Raw genomic sequence first — 14,776 nt, 5'->3', positions numbered from 1 at the left:
AAACCTAGTCAAGTCAAGTGTGAGAACGAGCCAATATGAGAATCTAGACACTCAATATCAACACTTGAAGGGGACTGGGGCTTTAATGAAACACCTCTGAAGGAGGAGATAAGATGAACAAGGTGTTGAATAAGGTGAATGAGGTGTTCTTCTTAAACCTCTCCACAGTTCTTCCTTTTGATTGGAAAATGCTCGTCTAGCCAAGTGTGTCAGGCATTAACACAATCACCCATGTTTCCATTTGCATACTCAGATAAACAAGTGTCATCATGTTTTATTTATGTGGATGGGACAAAAGCTTAACTTAGAATCATAGCAGCAAACTGAAGGAACCTAATTTCTTTTGAGGGGCTGTAAAGGTTGTAGAGGAGGTGTTTTTCACTGAAGGTTTGCTTTGCGATGAATTTTTAAGTGATGAACAATATATCAGATATATAATCAGAATATATCGGGTATGTTAATAAAACATTACAAACACAAATCACCACTGTAACATATTAGTTATTTTGGCTGGAAATTCAATTAAAAATGTTTTATATACACTACTTACAAGTCTCCACGTTATTTTAATTCCTTTATTCCACAAGGTGCATTAATCAAAAAAGTGACATTTATGAATATTAAAAGATTTCTATTTCAAATAAATAATTCTCTTTTAAACTTTCTCAAAGAACCCTTAAAAAAACATATTACGGTTTCCACAAAAAAAAAAAAAAAATATATATATATATATATATATATATATATATAAAAAATGTATTACGGTTTCCACAAAACTATTGTGAAACAGATTTTAACATTGATGATACTAAAAAAATAGCAAATAGGGTTATTAGAATGATTTCTGATAAAAAAAAATGCTATTATTATTATTACAATTTAAAATGATCAAATAATTGCAGCCTAAATGCACCCAATTCTAGCACCATCACAAAACAGTTTAACATTATGAAACAGTTAGAAACCACACACACACACCTGACATTTAGTAGCATTGGCTGATAATCATATCAACTTGGATTATTAAAAAGTGTTACATGTCTTATCTGTTTTTAGTTAATTATGGACAAATTTTAAAGTAAATAAAAATAAATTTTCATCTTCGGTAATTCTCTCTCTATATATATATATATATATATATATATATATATATATATATATATATATATATATATATATATAATATATTTATATATTTTTTTAAACACTTTATAGTCAACCAATTAGCTTATTTTTCTCATTTATTATTTGCTTGCTTCAGTGGTGTTCAATTACACCTAAATCTACATTTTCCATGTAGCAGAAATCTCTCTCTCACTCTCAAACACACTTCTAATGAGACTGCATGTGTTGGCCCTCCAGCCTATTTTGGTATCTCGACTTTTCTTCGTAAATAATGCAATGTTCTCCTCCCAGGTCCTGGGCAGCTGCATTCTCTGGAGGACACCATTTCAAACAGGGAAGACCATTTCTCTCACGGAGACTCATGGATTGAAGAAACAAACAAAATACACTGCACAGCAAAACGGAGTCTGAAAGGAAGCCAGTAGTCATGCTAGTTATTCATTGTTTCTACGAATAATGAAACCCTGAGGTCACATCCAATTTCCCATCCCTTCTTTTTGCACCAACTGAAATACAAGTTAATCTAATCTTAAAAAGTAGAGGCATGCTGAGAAACAAACAGCACGTTAACAAATGCTACACTTCCACAGCAGTGTCAGCAGATTAGATTGTTTCATATAAAAAGCCCTACAGCTAGGCCGCAAGGAAACGCTTTATTTAAATTAACTGAATTCCTGAAAGATCAATTCAGGATGGGGTTGGGGAGTAACTAACCGACGCTACTGACTTTAATGCATTTTTCAGTTGCATGACAGTAGCTCAGCTGCTTTAGTGTAGCTACAAGACCTGATTTCAGTGAATCACTTGCAGTATATTATGTTTGTAGTTAAATGCTGCAAATTCTGAAATTAGAGAAATTAGTTAACTTTAATGCTGACAACTCAACTGAGATGCGTTATTGTGTGCCTAATAAATACTGCTTTATATCATCGTAAACGCATCTTCAATCAGTCCCAACATTTACTTGTCCATGTTGTTATGGTATCAGACGGAATGACGTGTTTTATGATATTTGCTCCTAGCTGAAAGGTTCAGGTAAGGGCTTGAATGAAATGTCAAACTGTAGCCTCTTCCCCCTGTCTGAGTACCTTCTCCTCAGACAGATACTACCGATATTAGATATTTTCTTGAGATACGGGCTGTTCTCACATCAGAAAAACTCAAATTAATCTTTGTAAACATTAGTCTTTGTACAAGTGTAGGCACATAGTTCATGTTAGGAGAATCATCTGTCTTTTCAAGTCAAACTGAATAAACCTGGCTAGACTGACTACTTTAAATAAAAGCACTTACCAGATTTAGAAGTTCACCCCATAAACCACAGAAACATACCTAAAATGCTGAAGGTAAGAAAGGAAGTGGGCAGGCCCATCATGCATTATGCACACTGCAGCCCTGTCATGAAGATGTCCTCAGGGGATGATGATGATTACATGCTCTACAATTTGTATCAGCACTAAATGTGACACCGATCTCACTGCTATAAATCATGAGGTTTCATTCCATAAGAGAGCCCTTGGCAATCACTAGAATCTTCTCTGATGATGTACATGGCTGAATGATAGGAAAATAATACTACACTGCCCACCAGTGGCTGAGTTTGCAATGACAGAGATACCCATAATGCAAACATAAGAGGGCAGTTTGCATGTATGGAATATGGTATATTTTAGAAGTTAATTCGCCTTTGGCTAAGCCCCGCCCCCCTTAGTTACTGTTGCTACGTCCGACAAACAAACTTCATCTGGGCTCTGGTATCAACATGGCTTATGCTGTGTCAGCTCTTCCTGCTGAAATTTTATCAAACTTTTATAAAGCAGCAAATAAAGTATCCGATAGAAGTAGGCAAAAGGGGCTGCAATATACGTTCGAAGGCTATATTCACGACATACAGGTGAAACGCAAGGAACAACAAGGCATCCAAACAGAGGCAAAAGCATACCGGTCACAGTCAAAAAATGAACCACCGCATATCCTACTAATGGAGACGGAGGCTGGGACTAACAATATCAAGGAGCAACACTGTTCATGCAAAGCTGGGTAGGTCTCTATTCACTTCTATAATCGTTATTACAAAGCAAACGGACTACGCGAGTATAACGTTGTATTTATTAGCAGCGTGTGCTAGACGACACTTGTCAGGATTTGACTTCGGTTTTGGGAAGGGAAAAAAACGCACACCCCCCTCCAACCTCTCTGGGAAACGCGTATCTGTGTTACAGATGCCCCAGGCACAACGTTTAACCATATTTTTGATAAAACTACGACGGTAATAGCCTGCCGAGACCAAAAATATGAGACGCCTGTGTTAAAGGCAATGGAGCGCTGTGAAAAAGTGTCGGACCACTGTGGGAGCTCGTTCTTGGCTGCTCTGTGATTGGTCAATCTACATTCTAGGGTGTGGCTTAGCCAAAGGCGAATTCAAAATAAAACTATCACTTTTTTTTATATATATATTATACTATATATAATATTTATTATGGATGCACCGATACCACTTTTTCCAGAAGGAGTTCAACACGGTTAATTTTATTTCGAGTACTTGCCAACACCTGTACTTTCATTGCCCAATATTAAAATAAATAAAATAAAAGCAAAGGAATCAAAAGAATACAAACTAAATTACTTAGCTTAGCAAATAGATATTTCCACACCTAATTAATACCAGTTAAAATATTTTGTAGGAGCTACTGTTACTTTCACTGTTCATATTGTATTGTATCACATTTTAAATTTTCACTTAATAGCACAGCGAATATTTAGAACTGATATGCACGCTAGGGCTGTCAACGAATATTCTAAATTCGAATATATATTCGAATAGTTTTAAAAAACAGAAATTCGAAGGTGAAAATTAATATTCGAATCATGTGGAAAAACACGCCCGCGGTAGCAGAGGCGCGGCTGTCTGCTTTGCGAGTGGCAAAATTCTGAAGCTTAAAATGTAAAACGCATTTTCCAGCTGCACAGACAGATAGCACAGTGAGTGTCTGGCTCACTCATTGGCTGTGCTGCGTCAACTGCACATCCAATGGCACGGGCGCCTCCAACGTGTGCGCCAACGAGCTAGCATTACATCAGACACGTCAGAGGCCGCCAATGGGGGCGTGGCCAGACGCCCTCGAAATAGCCATAGTAGCAGGCTAGCAGCAGCAGTTTACCACAGCACAGCTGGCTCGGAGCGTTCAATGTCGGTTCTATATACTGTAAAACTGAAATTAACGGTAATAATATTTGCTTCAATCACCGAATGAAGCCTGCTATATTTAGGACAAGAGTCGCGACCTTAAATTGCTTGCACAAAACTCTTGATCAGCACTCAACATTTGTTTATTGTTGTTCATTTAAACCGTTATGCGCAGAGAGCGTGAGGACGAGAGAGAGAGAAAGAGAGAGAGAGTGCCTGCGAGTGCGAGCGAGAGTAAGGTCTGCGGTCTTGGCCATTAGTTGATTTACTTGGTTTTGTGTAAGTTAATACGTTGTCAAATATCTTTAAACTTAAATAAACTACCTATACAAGTAGTTGTGTCTCTTTGTATTAATTTGTCCTGTTATTAACGTAATGCGCGTCATTGACAAAATGCGCAACCAGATATTCGAATAGTTCGAATATATGGGTTGTTTTTAGAGGGAATATTCGAACGTCATTTTTTAGCAATTTTGACAGCCCTAATGCACGCACACACAAACAGATCCCAACACTGGTTTACACTTACCTGTCATGTGGATACCTCCGAGCCCCGTACTGTGATGATGTTGCTGTTGTGGTGCCAAGTTCAAGTCCAAGAAGCTGCTATGCTGGGCAGCAGAAGAGGCCCCGGTGTGATTCAAGTGTTGGAGGTTATTGCGCATGTGCATGCCCATCCAACTGTGGCGAGAGGTGTGCGTCTGGCCGGGAAAGCTGAAGGAGTTGTAGACGGTGCGGTGTGGAAGCTGGGAGAAGCCTCGTGAGGGCAGGCTGGAGTTTGGGGCAAAGTGTGAGGACGTAGGAGGCTGAAGTGCGCTTTTCATGGAGGGGGTGTTGTGTAGCGGGCCGAGTAAAGGCCCGTGGGGGAAGACTGGCCCTGACATTGTGGTGGTCAGGGGCAAGGAGGCTTTATCCTGCACTGAGAGCTCATTCTCTATGAGGTCAGCCAGTGCCTTACGGGTGACGTCAAAAGGGTCAAAGCCTAGGTCGTCATCCTGCTGCTTGGTCGAAGAGCCGAAACCGAAGGCCGCTTGCCAGTCCGTGGAGGACGACACTGGTATGGTTTCTGTCAGAAAGAAGACAAATAAGTGTACATGTCACATTTTTCTCTTTCATGTGAATGAGTAAGTCTAAACGGGTCCAGGTACCTGATGTGAAGAGGCTCTGTGGTTCTGGGGCAGTGGGCCAATCGGAGTTGCTGTGAAGGGAATTGGAAAAGCTGGGAAGGCCACTGGGGATGGGATTGGGGTGCCGAAAGTTGCTGTTGTCTGAAAAGAGTGATTGTGACTCGGCAGCTGCTCCTTCGAAAGGCGACCGTACTGTCAGTCCTGCTACACAAATAGGCACCACTAGAGATGGCTTGGTCAGGCCAGGAGGGGGCGATGGGGAGTGGTTGCCAGAAATCTGAAGAGTTTAGTAAAGGGGAGAAAAAAATCATGTTGTTAAAACATTAGTAACTTCCCTAATAAAAGAAAAGTGATTCAGATAACATGATTTAGGTGTACAGCTTGCCATTCTCAAAGGTACAGAACGAACATGCAATCATGAACTTACTTGTGATGTTTCTCCATTACTTATGCTGAAGCAATCTGAAGATTTGTTACTCGGGCTGCAGGAAAATCAGGAAGCAGGAATCAATTACATTCATATACTACCAGCATTACACCAATGAGATCATTTAGAAAGACGGATGACCTTAACTGTTTATTGCCTAATATCTAATGGTTGGATTGGGGAAGATATGGGTGGTTTTGGTGTGATGGAGAGCTTTTGTCTTTGTTCTGTTAGTACGTATGCATGTATGTGAAGTATGTTTTTCTCGAGGTCCCCTCGAAAACGAGATGTCACATCTCAAGGGGTTTTCCTCTTAACAATAAATTTGGTAGTTGCATAGACTGTCAATGGAGGGACAGAAATCTCTCAGATTTCATAAAAACATCTTAATTTGTGTTACCGAAAATGCAAGAAAGTCTTACAGGTTTGGAACAACATGAGGGTGAATCAAAAATCAATCATTTTTGGGTGAACTAACCCTTTAAGATGTTTTAAAGATTTACATTAACATGTAAATGTTTAAATAAATAAATTGACTAAATGTTTGTGATTTTACAAACAAATTGAATGCTTAACTTTTTCATTTTGAAAATGTTTCTGTGAAATTCAGCATGTTTTAATTAATTTATTTATTTTTATTTAATTTTCTCTTTCTGGAGTAGACTATTTAGTGATTGTTCTACCATCCAACAATGTCTTTAACACTGTAACCTTGGTGCCCTTAAGTCTTTGAGAATAAGGCGATGAAATTTTCAGCAAAGGAAAAGGCTGACAGAATAAGGCACAGGGCAGAAGTTCACAGGCTGGCTACCTGACAGGGTCACAATTTGACGTGAAGGGAGGCAGGCCAGCGATGGAGCCAAGGCCCAGCTCTGTGTCCAGACCGTCTGGAGTCATGTTTTCAGAGTCTGAGACGCCATCTAGAGGTGGGGTCCCATAGTGTTCTGGAAGCCCATTGGGCATCTTCCCTGTGGTTTGTAACGAAGGCCACGCCTCTTTGTTGTTACTGTTGGAACTGGGGGTCATGATACAAATGCAAGATTAACAACAACACTATGAGATGCTCCTTCTGCTTCATGCAATATAAAAACTTTAGATGACCAGACTATAATGAATTAATTTTATTTGAATTATAATAATAATTATAATATTTAAAGTTTGAACACATACTAATTCTTTTTCGAATATTTTAGAATAAAAGAAATGAAAAATATGAAATAATTCCCACATCAATGCGTGTTATTTCTGAATAAATATATACCAATGAATAACTTTTTTTTTATTGGAGCAGCTGGGAAAGGTACAATTGAGTACAAACCTCTGTGATGTGCCTGATTTGCCCTTTGTCTTCTCCCCTGCCGAGTTCTGCAGGAAGTTGGGGTTTGTTTTGTAGAGGTCCTGTAAGAGTTTCTGTTCATATTCCTGATGTTTTCCAGCCTGAAATGTCAAACGTTAAGAGTTCATATGCAAGTTTGTCGACGTGAGTAAACAGGTTGCAGGAGGCTGCAACGTTACCTGCATTTCTTCTTTTGTGAAACTAGCAGCTTCGTCTCCCAGCTCGTGAAGATACATGCAGTCTGGTTTGGGACACTGCATGCTTTTTAGAAAATAACTGCAGTATTTTGTTGTACCTAAAGAAGCCTGCATGAAAAAAAAAAAATGGGTGTATACTGTATTTAGATATATGCCGAAAGATGTAAAAAAAAAACAGCTTGTATACAAAGTCATGTAACCTCACAATTACCTCAGAAAAGCCATTCAATGACCATAAACTTGTCAGTCAGCTAGAAAAATTAATATATGCACTGTATTGCAAATTCACTGTATTTTAAATGCAAGTACCATACAAATCAGTTCATTTTAACCTTTAATATTACAGTGATGTACCAACTTGGGTTCCCTGTATAATTTACAGCATTAGTTGAGAGATATTTTTTACTTGAGGAAATTTGCCACATGCTGTACCTGATGGGACCCAATTTATCGATATCAAATAGAATAACAAGCAAATTTGTTTCAACGCCCAGCCCTAACTGAAAGTCTATTGCTTTTCATAATATTGGACTATTTGTCACAAAGTTTACCTTAAGTGTTCTGCCGTCTACTACAACATTGTTAACACATTGTATAGCTCTGAGGGCATCTTCTGATCGAATGTAAGTGACGTAGGCACTGGCGCTAGGACCCTGGGGACAAAAATCAAAACATATTAGATGATTAAATCAGACAAAACAGAGAAATTAGGATAAAACTAAATCAGCAAAACAAAGCAGTATTTATTTGCTGTAGTAAAAAAAAAAAGGACAAATGGCAGACTGTTCAATATGCAAAATATTTTAGCAGGCAAGAGAATGACCAAGAAGAAAGCGAAGCTCACCTGTGAGCCAGCATAAGAAGTGCTGTTATTGATGACCACTTTGTGGATCTTTCCAAACTTCCCGAAGTACTCCGGCCTTTTTAAAACCTGCAATCAGACATCAATTATATATTTAAAAAGCCCTGATTGCTGTTTGCAGATCATCAACAGCACAAGCAAATGCAGTTTGTTTAGTGGAGTCACACAGGGAGAGAGCACACCTGATTATCATGATTCATCGGAAGGATATGACTCAATCACCATTTATTACAAGAGAAGGCCATATGAAATCTAGGTTAGGAACTCAATATACACCATCAGCACTGTGGCAAATATCATTTAGCAATTTAAACCACATTTCTTACACCAACAAAGATCATGTCTACTTATAAAACCTTACATAAGTAAACCGTTTTACACAACAAGGCTTTTGAGGACGAGATAAAAACAGGATTTGTGTGAATGACATACTGTATTAAGAACCGACGATCTAAACACTATCAACAGGATGTCCACAATGTTCAGCCAAATCAACACTGAAAACAAAGTGTGGCACACAAGTAGGTCTCTAGCAGCGGGTGACTGACAGCTCATTGGCGGAGGGCTTCGCCTCGATGGCATGGTGCTTTTGAAATTCTGGTCACTCTTGAACTGTGAAAGCAGTCCGGATGTTTCTTTGCGGTCTTTGTTCGCGTAAAGCAGCTTCACTCACTATGTTTTTTGTTCTTTTTCACACCCTCAGTGTGAAACAAAAGCACAAAGACTAATATGGTAAAGGGACGATTGATACAGAAAGAAAATTAAGGCAAATCCTATAAATTAAAGACCTCTGAAAAACAGTCACTAACATAGATTTGATCGGGGGTTTTTTAAGCTTTGTGCTCCTAATATCATTCGGAAAGGAATTAGAAGGCATGTTCTCACTCTCTCTCACTGAATAACTTGTTCTCTGCTGAGAGCTATTCAGGGTACATGACGTTAGCTGTGATGGCAAAGAGGGAGAGAAAGAGTGTCAGAGAGAAGGGAGCGAAAAGAGAGTGAAAGCTGTTTTCGTGGGCTGGTAATGAAGGCTAAGTGCAGCAAATGGGCAGCTAGCTTTCTCCCATTTTCCCAGGAAAACATTTAATCTCATGTTTTATTTCCATTTGACGATATCTGGCATAAAAATCAAATCTTCACATCTTCAAGGATTTTCTTGCAGCTACATGGAAGCAATCCTGCACAATACATCAAGAGAACAGCCATAATAATAGGTAATAGGTATGCTTTACCATGGCAAAGTTGCTTTGGAAGCACTAAAAGGCACATTTTACCTTGTTGACAGGTAATTACTAGCGGTCAGTCGATATACAGGTCCTTCTCAAAAAATTAGCATATTGTGATAAAGTTCATTATTTTCCATAATCTAATGATAAAAATTTAACTTTCATATATTTTAGATTCATTGCACACCAACTGAAATATTTCAGGTAGTGCTGGGCAACGATTAAAAATTTTTATCGCGATTAATCGCATGATTTTCTTGCGATTAATCGCGATTCATCGCATTGTTACGCGCAAAATTGAATAATGAATTATAAAGTACTGTATTGTGCACTTTTGATTTAAATGTACTGCTACAAAAGTGCAATAACATGTGGTTTGCAAAAACTTTAAACAAATAAGGTGCTTTTATACCAGCGGTATTCCCTTTACACAGTATCAATAAAATATTTCTTGTAAATCTCAACTTAAACATTAACGTAATCAAATCAAATATTTAAACAAAGCTATTTGCCACTGCCAGGGCATTACCTTTTATCTAGCTTGTTAAAAGGAGTCCAGTTTTCTTGTTTTCTGAACAGGTATCTTGTATCAGGGAGCAGCAGAAACAGTATGTAGTCAAAGGGTCATGATCACTACTACAGATATAAGTCGACCAACGTTACTTCTCTGATAGCAGCTTAGGTTTGGTCATGGCATGCCATGGTTTCCCACGTAAGATTACATTAAACAGAGGTAAAGCCCAATTTATACTTCTGCGTCGAACTCACGCCGTAGCTGTGTAGCGCGCGTACCCTGACGTGCATCTCTCCAAAAATGTAACGTCAATTCTACGCGTACCGCAAGCGCTGTGATTGCTAGAACCGCTCCCCGGGTTTCACACTCTCCCTCTACATGTGGACAACGACGCAGATATAAATGAAAACCAACGCGTAGTCTATAGCGTAGAGGCTCCGGCTTAGGTCCGACGCAGAAGTATAAATCAGCCTAGAGTGAGGTGAAGTGGTCGAGCACAGGTGCAGCGACAAGCGGGTGCGTTCCTGTGAAACTGTTGCGGTCATGCTCGCCTCACGCACGCGCCCGCGCGTTGCCGAAGTTGAATTGTCTAACTTTTTGTACACGACGCGCAGCACAAATCATTGGAAGAGAGACTGATCCTCGGCTCGCTGTTTGTGAGTTTCCAGAATCTAAATAGTTATCAAGACATCAACAGGAGGGAATTCACATGGCAGAGCATCCCCGCTAAACTAAACGCAGGCCTATCAGGTAAAGTTATGTTTAATTTTAATTTAAGTTAAAAAGGCTACAGCTGCGTAGCGCACAGAAGCCGTGGCCATGGTTACTATCCATAGAGCGCCTATCATTCACTCGCGGAGCGCTGTCTCCCTTTCTGTTCACCTGAGAGAACCTGCCAAAGCCTCTCCACTGCTGGTTTGGGTGGGTTATTTGCTGGCTGACCAACATCCCACCCCTCCTGTGATCATGGTTTGACTGTAGGCCTATGTGTATTCAGAGCCAGTGAGCAACGGACTTTCAAAATAATAATAATAATAAAAAAAATGCGTTAACGCGCGATAAAAAAATTGTCGGCATTAATTAATAAATGCGTTAACGCGATAATAACGCGTTAACTTGCCCAGCACTAATTTCAGGTCTTTTGTTTTAATACTGATGATTTTGGCATACAGCTCATGAAAACCCAAAATTCCTGTCTCAAAAAATTAGCATATCATGAAAAGGGTATCTAAACAAACTATTAGCCTAATCATCTGAATCAACTAATTAACTCTAAACACCTGCAAAAGATTCCTGAGGCTTTTAAAAACTCCCAGCCTGTTTCATTACTCAAAACCGCAATCATGGGTAAGACTGCCGACCTGACTGCTGTCCAGAAGGCCATCATTGACACCCTCAAGCAAGAGGGTAAGACAGAAAGAAATTTCTGAACAAATAGGCTGTTCCCAGAGTGCTGTATCAAGGCACCTCAGTGGGAAGTCTGTGGGAAGGAAAAAGTGTGGCAAAAAACGCTGCACAACGAGAAGAGGTGACCGGACCCTGAGGAAGATTGTGGAGAAGGACCGATTCCAGACCTTGGGGGACCTGCGGAAGCAGTGGACTGAGACTGGAGTAGAAACATCCAGAGCCACCGTGCACAGGCGTGTGCAGGAAATGGGCTACAGGTGCCGCATTCCCCAGGTCAAGCCACTTTTAAACCAGAAACAGCGGCAGAAGCGCCTGACCTGGGCTACAGAGAAGCAGCACTGGACTGTTGCTCAGTTTTGCATGTCATTCGGAAATCAAGAAGCCAGAGTCTGGACGAAGACTGGGGAGAAGGAAATGCCAAAATGCCAGAAGTCCAGTGTCAAGTACCCACAGTCAGTGATGGTCAGCTGCTGGTGTTGGTGCACTGTGTTTTATCAAGGGCAGGGTCAATGCAGCTAGCACTCAGGAGATTTTGGAGCACTTCATGCTTCCATCTGCTGAAAAGCTTTATGGAGATGAAGATTTCATTTTTCAGCACGACCTGGCAACTGCTCACAGTAGGGGTGTGCCGGTTTCAGAATTGGTGATGACTGTTATGACGTGAGTCAAATGTGACGGTTCGTAACATAACCGTCGTCAGGGGGGGGGTTTGTAAATAACTGTTCGTCTGTTATAGGACAACTTAGTTTGAATAAACAAGCAGACACTGATTAGCTACTGGCGTTTATTTAACATGAACAGCAAGACAACTAGAAGTGAATGTGTTTTCCATTAAATGTATCACACAGTAAACAAATCCTTAACAAACAAAACAAATAAACGTTGCAATGAACGTGCTTTGTTTTAAATAAATCACACAGAGTAAACAAAACCTTAACGAAAAAACTTTGGAATGAACTTTGCAATTTAGACGCGTAAACTGCGTGCCGGTGCGGTGAGACGTGCATGCTCGGGCAGATTCGGCTTGAAGTCGGTTATCCTCGGACGCGGCGCCGTGCGCGCTGTTACAAAAAAGCCCTGCACACAGCCAAGCCAAATGGGGTCTTGCGCACCTTCGCGCTTGTGCGGACGCGTCGAGTATAAACAAGGCTTTACTCCATGTCAGCGCGCGCTCTGACCGGTAAAGTACAGACAGACCTCTCCCGAATCATCTCCAGCAGTAGCAGCCTCCGTTTCCCTCTTAAAGGGATAGTTCGGCCAAAAATGATATTTAAACCATGCATTACTCACCCTCAAGCCGTTCGAGAAGCATATGTCAATCTTGTTTCAGACGAACACATTTTCAGTTATTTTAGAAAATGTCTTAGACCCTTCAGTGGATATAATGTGAAGCAATGGGGTCCACCTCCTTCAAGTCCCAAAATGTGCATATATCCTTCACAGAAGTAATCCATCCGGCTCCAGGGGGATAAACGAAGGCCTTATGAGGGTAATCCGTGCGGTTTTGTCGTAAAAATATACATATTTAAAACTTTATAAATGAAAATATCTGACTTCCGGCAACGATCGACGCGCGTCTACGGGTGATGGAAGTCGGCGTACGAGGTAGGACGTAGCGTTGTGACGTAGAACGAACGCGCCCGCGCAGCCAGAGAGCAGAGCAAAACATCACCCGTGAACGCGCGTCGATGGAGCCGGATGGATTACTTTTGTGAAGGATATATGCACATTTTGGGACTTGAAGGAGGTGGACCCCATTGCTTCACATTATATCCACTGAAGGGTCAAAGACATTTTCTAAAATAACTGAAAATGTGTTCGTCTGAAACAAGATTGACATATGCATCTCGAACGGCTTGAGGGTGAGTAATGCATGGTTTAAATATCATTTTTGGCCAAACTATCCCTTTAAGCTGATATTAGTATTTAAACATTCTCTATGATAAAAAATGTTTGCAAAAAATATTTTAATAGCACGGTTTTGGCGGTTATAGAGTTCTAATGACGGTGTTCAACTATAACCGTCGGTCTCACGGTTATATAATAACCGTCACACCCCTAGCTCACAGTGCCAAATCCACTGGTAAATGGTTTACTGACCATGGCATTACTGTGCTCAATTGGCCTGCCAACTCTACTGACCTGAACCCCATAGAGAATCTGTGGGATATTGTGAAAAGAAAGTTGAGAGACGCAAGACCCAACACTCTGGATGAGCTTAAGGCCGCTATCGAAGCATCCTGGGCCTCCATAACACCTCAGCAGTGCCACAGGCTGATTGCCTCCATGCCACGCCGCATTGAAGCAGTCATTTCTGCAAAAGGATTCCCGACCAAGTATTGACTATTGAGTGCATAACTGAACATAATTATTTGAAGGTTGACTTTTTTTTTGTATTAAAAACACTTCTTTTATTGGTTGGATGAAACATGCTAATTTTTTGAGACAGGAATTTTGGGTTTTCATGAGCTGTATGCCAAAATCATCAGTATTAAAACAATAAAAGACCTGAAATATTTCAGTTGGTGTGCAATGAATCTAAAATATATGAAAGTTTAATTTTTATCATTACATTATGGAAAATAATGAACTTTCACAATATGCTAATTTTTTTAGAAGGACCTGTATATATATATATATATATATATATATATATATATAACCCAGTACCTGAGCAACCAGGAGCTACAATTCTCAGTCTTTATTAGGTTACTGTCTTTCTCTCGGTTCTTTAATAATAGAAAGGCAAACGCTTTTTAATTTACCGTCTGAATTCAGAAAACATGCATTTAAACATTATATACACTGTGTACTGTATGTAAAATTAGTGTTGATTCCCAGAGCGCACCATTTACCAGAATATTGTTGTTTGCTTTTTATTAAATGTTTTTAACGATTTCTTTATATTTGAAAATGCAATATATATATATTTTTTTTTTTGTAATTATCAAATTATTTTAGCAATTATGTCAAATTAAGATACATCTAATACCAAAAATTGCTGTGCTAGTGTCATTTACCATCTTTACATTGAATAGTATGATCTGCCTGCTCTCCAAGATATCGGCAACCTCTATCGGTTGACCACTAGTAACTACTTGATTAGAGTCAGATCCAGATTATAAATCCTGTGAGTCAGATGGGTCTTTTTACACAGAAGGATGTGAACTCGAAATGTCCTTTATGTTCTTTACATCCACTCATGAAAGTCTTCAGATATGATAAATGCAGATAGGATAAATGCTCCACTTAAACAGATAATACCTTGATAGGACACAGAAGAGAAAATGTGACGTGTACCTTTCTAAATCTTGCTTGCAGTGAAACTTTTATTAAACATGGAAACCATATGTGGGTGAATTTTGAGA

The 14,776-nt window shown here is 39.7% G+C and overlaps 1 protein-coding gene across 1 annotated transcript in view; it reads right to left on the bottom strand.

The window, feature by feature from the left end:
* cnot4b (CCR4-NOT transcription complex, subunit 4b) overlaps window positions 1–14,776 on the bottom strand; it is a 28,424-nt gene that overhangs the window by 5,957 nt on the left and 7,691 nt on the right. The window contains exons 4-11 of the mRNA XM_056257504.1: window positions 8,244–8,330; window positions 7,951–8,052; window positions 7,382–7,507; window positions 7,185–7,303; window positions 6,678–6,881; window positions 5,867–5,921; window positions 5,461–5,716; window positions 4,842–5,378 (exon numbers count right to left, since the gene is read on the bottom strand). Coding sequence (XP_056113479.1) covers window positions 4,842–5,378; window positions 5,461–5,716; window positions 5,867–5,921; window positions 6,678–6,881; window positions 7,185–7,303; window positions 7,382–7,507; window positions 7,951–8,052; window positions 8,244–8,330 — 1,486 coding nt within the window. The remainder of the gene's footprint in view (window positions 1–4,841; window positions 5,379–5,460; window positions 5,717–5,866; window positions 5,922–6,677; window positions 6,882–7,184; window positions 7,304–7,381; window positions 7,508–7,950; window positions 8,053–8,243; window positions 8,331–14,776) is intronic.

Source organism: Rhinichthys klamathensis, unplaced genomic scaffold (genome assembly GCF_029890125.1).
Source record: "Rhinichthys klamathensis goyatoka isolate OS25496 unplaced genomic scaffold, OSU_Roscu_1.1 h1tg000139l_1, whole genome shotgun sequence".
NCBI classification, from domain to species: domain Eukaryota; kingdom Metazoa; phylum Chordata; class Actinopteri; order Cypriniformes; family Leuciscidae; genus Rhinichthys; species Rhinichthys klamathensis.
Note: the sequence above shows the minus strand (reverse complement) of the source record. Positions and strands in the feature narration are given on the sequence as shown.